The sequence below is a fragment of the Cydia amplana genome, chromosome 23 (assembly GCF_948474715.1).
Source record: "Cydia amplana chromosome 23, ilCydAmpl1.1, whole genome shotgun sequence".
NCBI classification, from domain to species: domain Eukaryota; kingdom Metazoa; phylum Arthropoda; class Insecta; order Lepidoptera; family Tortricidae; genus Cydia; species Cydia amplana.
Genome location: NC_086091.1, coordinates 7,314,311 through 7,322,400, shown reverse-complemented (window position 1 = coordinate 7,322,400; position 8,090 = coordinate 7,314,311). Strand labels below are relative to the sequence as shown.

Genomic DNA, 8,090 nt, shown 5'->3' with positions numbered 1-8,090 from the left:
TTACAAAAATCTATAACGTTACCTATGTACTCGTACATTAAAGTACAAATTTTCCTACTACCACAGATAAGAAAGTTCTCATAGTAAAATTGGTTGTAATAAAGCTTGTCATTTCCTACGGTTTCTGAACGCATTATAGAGCACTAATGACATGTGTGTAGATAAAAGAATACAAACACAATTCTTTCCTTTAAATTACTCATTATTAATTTCAATTATTTATTTCTAAAAGACCAATCAAATTTATAAGTTACCCAATCTCAGCAAGTTTGACGATGAATCTTAATTGAGTAACTATAACTATTATAACTAATGACAGACCCCCTCGGACTTACCGGACAACTTAATATTAAACTGTACGGGAGACCGATACAGTAGGACCGCAGAGGTCTCCAAATTTTGACCGGGGGTCAATGTCCATGCCGGGATTTGAACCCGGGACGTCCAGCTCCGTAGGCAAGGTCACTACCGACTTGGCGAGGAGGAGGAAGAAATATATACCTACTTTAAGAGTCACACGAACCTGTTACCAAAAAGCCGCGCCCATACATTTGAAATTACGCTCTCATTTTAAAACGACATGCTTAAATTACACAAATAAAACTTGTCTTCGCCATTAACGTAACATACAGGGTGCTTCCTATAACAGGAGCAATAAATTAAACTAAAGTACTTCTCAAACTGACCAACATTTGTTCAGCAACTTTTAAAAATTATGAATCCTTTAGACTTCCTCTTTTTCATACAAAATAAATATTGCCTTCAATGTACGCTGACATCAGTGTGTTTGACGTTGCTTGTCACGCTTTAAATATAACAAAATTTGCAATACATTGCATCTTAGAATAAACTTTAAAGTGTAATAAAAATCAAAACATGAGTTATTTTCAAAAGTTGCTGAACAAATGTTGGTCAGTTCGAGGAGTACAGCCTACAGTTTAATTTATTGCTCCTGTTACAGCCTTACAGGAAACTCCCTGTATATCTATATCTGATAGTAGGTATAGTATAGATTACTTTTTAGCATAAATTTAGTTCATTATTATAAATATGTTAGAGTACCTAATATCAGGCGTGGCTCACTCCGCGATTTCGTCGCTTTGCTACAGGTAGCTAAAAGTACATCCGTTCCGGCCCCAATTTTGAGGAAAGCCATAAGCCGCGCGTGGCGCTGTCGCCACCTAGCGGCCATATCTGTGCTGATCGTAATAGACGCGTTTTGTTAGAGAGTGAGTCTTCTGTACTTAGTACTATTATTTATTCTGTGCTAATATACACCTTTTCGTACTGTATTTGGTCCACCGCCCGACTGAACAACTAGGTATCTGTTAGTAATCAATTACAGCGATAAGATGGCTGCCATCTATTAGTGGTTCAAACCACAGCTGCACTAGTTAATGAAGAATTGATGTTGCTACGAGGGAAATATTACGCATATATATACTTTAATAAAGATATCTAGACCAGTTTTATTAACTTTCCCGTAAAATATTGAACAAAGTAGGCGAAATGTATGCAATAGTGAAGTATTTCACCATTTCGGTGTTGGTCCTTTAACATACACATAAATACCTCTCGAATTACGGCTAAATGTAAAAATACTCTGTATGATATTGTTAAACATTGGGAATTGTATCAATCAGATATCCGTTATTGTAACAGTAAAAACATGGGCCTACTATATTTTCTCATACTGTATGTACTGACCAACTATCTGTTAGTAATCAATTAGAGCGGTAAGATGGCCGACATCAATTAGAGCAATTTACCTAACGAAGGGCCTCTGGCTTCATAATATTGCTGCTTGGAAGATTGAGTTAATATAAACTTAATTAGTTCAGCCAGACAGAAATTAAGCAAGGGTGTTTGGGCATTTTTGGATGTACAGTCGCCATCAGATATATCGGAGCGGCCAAGGTGTTCACAAATATCTGAACATACCTCTATAATCAAGACAACATTTTTTGAGCCATTACCATAGCATCAACTTTTTCTAAAAGCACTAAGATAATATTTATTTATTTATTTAAACTTTATTACACAAAACATAAAAATATTGTACATATAGCGGACTTAATGCCGAATGGCATTCTATACCAGTTAACCATCGGGCCGTTTTCTAAAAGCACTAAGATAATCTTTATTTATTTATTTAAACTTTATTGCACAAAACATAAAAATATTGTACATATAGCGGACTTAATGCCGAATGGCATTCTCTACCAGTCAACCATCGGGCCAAACAGAGACATGTAAAAATGGTGAAAGGAGAAAAGGGAATATGTGTAAGGATTTAATCCCGCTTAATATTTCTTGAATTTCATATTAGGTAAGGGAAAAGTTTCACCCACAATACCACATTTTTAAATATTCTTTGCAACGAGTTTCTAGACGAAATTACTAAAGTTCCCAATTCGTAGAAATTTGAAAAGGCACGTTTTCTTAATTACAATAGCCAATTAGGCTATTGTGAGCCCAAAGATTACGATTTACGACCCTTATTCACAGATTTTCAAGTTCAAGTGACTTTCGAAATAGGTAATTGTAGCTATTATATTTATGTATTTTATAATGAGCAAATACAACTACCTATGTATGTTGATAGGTACAGTGTTCAGCCAGACATTCATAATACAATAATACCTATGACTTACCAAATTATAATAGCTCTCTTTGAATATGCATATGAATTAGAGACAAGTATTTAGTAAGACTATCAACCTTTAGTCAGGGAAATTAGACTTGCTTATACGTGACTCAGATTGGTAGGTACTAAATTTTGGCGGTACTAACTCTAGTCATGAACTGTTTGAAAGAAAATCTTCTTTCTCGTTCTCTTTTTTATGACGATCGCAGCCACTTGTTAATTTCTCTCCTTTCGGTCATAAGTTATGTGGACTGCATTGTGCAGACTGCAGCCAGCAGACCTCTTCATAAAGTTTGATCAAATCATACGTGCCCCACCCCGAGAACGTTTGCCATTCATTCGGCCTAAAATTATATGTTTCGATCTCCTCATCATTGAAGACCGCATTAATACATATGTCCTATGATTCTAAAGGCTCGCTCATGGATTGTTGTTTTATTTAGTCGTATGGCATGTTTTACAAAATAGGCAATTACATATATACAATTATCGCGAAACAATAAGATGTCCAAAACAATACAATTATAAGTCAACATTTAAACAGTTGCGCCACGCTGCTGCGTCGGGTGTAAGTTGCAGCAGGTCTTCTCTAGCTCCAGTGTATGAGTGCAGAGGGCAGCGTTCGATTATGTGTTCTATGGTTTGGATGTCCTCGTCGCATTCACACAATGCCGAATCCTTCCATCCCCACTTATTTAAGAAATAATTGCAGCGGCCATGGCCAGTTCTTAATCTATTAAGGCGGCACCATATTTTTCGGGGAAGGCGTCAATGTTGAGTGGCAATGGAGAGGTACTCTTCTAGTTGGAAAAAATATTTTTATTTTTATTATGAAGCCAGCTGGAACGTCTTACAAAATATGAATAGAGACCTCGCAAATGTGGCCCACAACACTTTTTTATAGACTGTAACTTTGTATGGGCAATACCAATCCTTCTTATTTACCGGTCGCTGTATACAATCTACATATGTAACTACCACTTACATATGTCCGTGTAACGTCGACAACTTCCTTACTTGTAAGCCTTCAAGATTAAATCTCTATTAAGAGTGACAAATTATTCAAAGGAACTACCCCTAACGCCAAGCCGGGAACTTTCAGAACATCCTATCATATATAAACGCGCGGTTGAAAATTGGACTTTAATACGTAACCATACGGTTGAATTTTCAAGTACCTTTAATTACAATATGTAAATTTCAGTAGGTACTTCTCGCCAAACTTGTAACTTTCAGATGATCCTATATTATACAATCGTGTGGTCAAAAATTGTTCTCTAATCCGTTACAATACGGTTGAATTCTCAAGTAATTCTAATTACAATTTGTGGGTTTTGGAAGGTAGTGGTAGCTCTGACGTGTGTAGCGAATAACTTATATGAATAATTTATTTGATAACTGGTGGCTTTAACATTGAATAGTCCCGACAACGACAAACGGGTCTTTTAGGGCGTTTCACATTATCCGACACGATATTGAACTACTACGATATCAAACATTCAAATATCTGTGTCAATGAAATTTTTTGTATTAAAACACATCAAAGTGTGTGTAATAGAAAGTCTTACAACTAAATAGATGTTGATATACGACCTTAAATTTTATTTAAAACTGAATTTCAAATTCAAAACTTTTGTTGATCTGTTATTATAAAATGTTGACATAATGATTTTCCATCGTATTTTCACTGAAACGTACGAACGTATCTTAGTACTGAGGTTAACTGAAGTAGCATGACAAAAACGAATGTTTCCGAGAAAATACGATGGAAAACAGTTATGCACTACATCTGTAGGTATCTGGCTCTATTAGAAAGCTACAAACTATACGTCAATTTTATTTGCACTTCAGAGTTAGCTTTAGACAAATCCTAAAACACTCGGTGGCAAAACTTGGTCGTTTAATAGCACTTATTTCAAAAGTTGTAAAACGAAGTTGATTATACTAGAGGCCAAACAAAGCTTGTTGTATTAAGCTTCGCCGAGAATTCAATTTACCGCTATCCAGGCTGATTGTTGACGTGGGGACTAAGATAATCTATTGAATCTTATAAATAAATCTAGTTTAACTTCGTAAGTTATTCTAGTCTAGATTTTAATTAAAACAAATATACGAGAGAAAAGGGCCACCATTCGAGATGTCCAACTGTCAGATTTCGCGTCCACTTCAATTCAACAGTTGATTGAATCGCATATTCATCAACTGCGGACAATATAATTTGGTACAACCAATAATTCAACTAAAATCAACTTTGTTTTATTACTACTTTAAGGTTTATAATGGTTTGATTTGGTTGCCACCTAACTTAGGAATGCAAATTTTGACACAGGATTGTTCCGATTCAACGGGAGTTCAACACGATACTTCAATCAAAATCGTCAACAGAAATAACAAACTTCATCTTAGGGGCTGTTCATAAAGTACGTCATCGATTTTTGTCAATTTCCCCCCCCCCCCCTCTAAAATCATCCAAAAATCATGCTTCGAATGACCCCGTTTCCTCCTACGTCATGCTACCATCATCCGATGTCCAGACCCCCCCCCCCCCCCCAATTTGAAATGACGTAATTTATGTATAGCCCCTTAATCGGTTCAGCGGTAATCGGACATTAAAAGGCACAACAACTTAACTTTACTTAAAATTCACTTAAAATTAATCACCTTTTTCTCTTGTCCACAGATCAAAATGACGTAACGTGATGAAAATATAACAACCAACATGGAGGCTTCAAAAGAATGGCCTGACTTCTTCAACAACACGAAGAACTTCAAATCCGGCGCGTTTGACGAGCCTTATGGTGTAAATGACGTCATCGATGTGTCGAAGATCAACTATACTTATTACGATAATTTGACTGCGCCTGATTATACGAACTTCACGACGGACAATTTTTGCGCGTCTAACTTCAGCCACGTGTATTTGAATGTGACTTGCGAGTTCCCCATTGATTATGCTGAGCCTATGTATGGGTGAGTATTTTTGCTTGCCAATTAGTTAATACTTACTTTAAGAACTTGCATTTTGGGGTGTACTTGCATTATAAAAGTAAAATAAATGACTAAAAATAAACAAAAAAATAAAAAAAAAATTGTCTGATTTTAGTAAGAGTAGGGGCATTAAATTGCCCGTTGTTTATGGAGTTAGAAAAACATATTACTGATCACGACTTAAATGTCACCCTGTATATGTATAACAAAATTGAAAATCGAACATTATAACTTACGAATCTCAGTCCGTGGCTAGTATCAACTAGTATAATAAATACCAAAAAAATGGAATCTAAATAGACTAAGGGCCAGTGGCACCAGCCGCGCTTGACGGGCTGATCAACTTTACCCAGCCACACCCTGCAGCAGAGAACAATGGAACTTAATTTAGCTAACGTTTTTCCGGTGAACCGTGAGCCGGTGACAGACAGTTTGGTGCAACCGATACTAAGGCACCATTAGCTGTGGTTGACCCAAGTCAAATTGCTTTCAAACTGTATAATGAACCTAATAAACTTTTGTTCATCCTTCCAGATACATCGCACCATTCCTGCTAGCGACCACTACCGTCGCCAACACTCTCATAGTCGTCGTGCTGTCGCGCCGACACATGCGCACGCCGACCAACGTGGTCCTCATGGCCATGGCTCTTTGCGACATGTTCACGATGCTCTTCCCTGCCCCCTGGCTCTTTTATATGTACACGTTTGGGAACCATTATAAGCCATTAAGCCCCGTGACGGCGTGTCAAGCTTGGAACTATATGAATGAGGTAAGTCATATGAAACTAAAAAAAATGTGGCCGCCATTTTAAACTTCTTAGTTAGTAGTTAGTACCTACTCCAATTGTCGCTGGACCAAATGTAAAATTATACTAGAAAACAATCACATAAAGCCAGCATAAGTCTGCAAGTTTCCAAAACAAACATAGATTCAAAATCATAGGTTCATTTCATAGGTTCAAAACTAAACATGCGCACGGCCACTAACGTGGTGCTTATGGCCATGGCTCTTTGCGACATGTTCACGATGCTCTTCCCTGCCCCGTGGTTCTTTTATATGTAGGTACACGTTTGAGAACCACTATATAAGCCACTGAGTCCAGTCACGGCGTGTCAAGCTTGGAACTATATGAATGAGGTAAGTTTTTTAAATAAAATTTAAGTATATAGGACTGAAAAACGTATCTGCCATTGTGTACTTTTTAATTATAGATTCAGACTAGATCAAATGTAACGTTTATACTAAGAAAATAATGGCATAGAGCCAGCATAGACCAATTGGTGTCATGTCGTATTAGGTCGAAGAAAATTTTGGACCTATTTTGTACTACACGGACAAAGAAAGCCAGAATATGTTTAGTTTCCAAAACAAATGCAAAAAAAACAGTCTTAAAATGCATTACAGCACAATCCACACCATAATACCCATAACCAATCTTTTAAGAAAATTATTCCCGAAATGTGTCACCAGAGACTTATTCCATAACTCAAATCCGGCATTACTCTAAAATGCCACCAGCAATATCACTCACACCTTCTGAAAACAGCTCCCGAAAGGCAAATTATTCTTACTTTACCGTAAGTAAGGAGACTACAGATTAACAGACTCCGCAAATATGAAGAATTTCGAGTCAATGCTGCTAGGCACAGCTAGGGCTCCTCTCTTCTCTTGTACTAGAGGCTATAGTTATCTCGCTGGCCGTTGTGTTGTCCCCACATATGATTTCCCCCCACCTTTGATTTCTGTGTGATGTTTTTTCCTTTACCGAAAGGTAGTGTAAATATCAAATAATATTCCGTTCATGCGTTCCGAAAAACTCATTAGTAGGTGCCAGCATTTGAACCCGCCACTTCCGGATTGAAAGTCTGACGTCAGTCCACTTTCCACCCTCCACATATTATCAGGATTTTAAATTTGTATCCCTGGCAACGAGTGACACTAACAAGTTGATCCACCCTAATGCTCCACATTGTAGATCAAGTACTAATGTGCCGTCGGAAACTTTCCAAAATAGCGAAATTTTCACATGGTAAAATTTCGGAGACTTCTCGTATTTTTGTATGGGATTCGAAATTACTTTCCCTTGTTTCTTTTGAAATATACCCAAAATTTCCATAACTTTTTGGAAACTTTCCGCCACTTGCACATGTATAAGACGAAGTGATCTGTGAAAGTGACTGATACGTATAATGACTGAGAGGAAAGTTAAACTTTCCTTTTAGAGAGAATAATAAAGGGAATAAAGCCTGACTTCTAAATCGATAGGGATTTGGGAACCAATTTAATTTTAAACAATTCGTAATGGTTGAAAACAAATCCATCATTGTATAACGACAGTTGATTGTTTTATACACGAAGAAGCAAAGAGGCGTAAACGACTTATCTGGTGATATTATTGGGGTGTTATAAATAGGTACAGTCAAAATGTGAGATAAAGACAAAAGATTATTAG

The 8,090-nt window shown here is 36.9% G+C and overlaps 1 protein-coding gene across 1 annotated transcript in view; it reads left to right on the top strand.

The window, feature by feature from the left end:
* Positions 1-8,090, top strand: part of LOC134658817 (sex peptide receptor) — a 173,150-nt gene that overhangs the window by 123,427 nt on the left and 41,633 nt on the right. Inside the window, exons 2-3 of the mRNA XM_063514481.1 lie at positions 5,328-5,617; positions 6,170-6,407. Of these exons, the coding sequence (XP_063370551.1) occupies positions 5,367-5,617; positions 6,170-6,407 (489 nt within the window). The 5' untranslated portion in view covers positions 5,328-5,366. The remainder of the gene's footprint in view (positions 1-5,327; positions 5,618-6,169; positions 6,408-8,090) is intronic.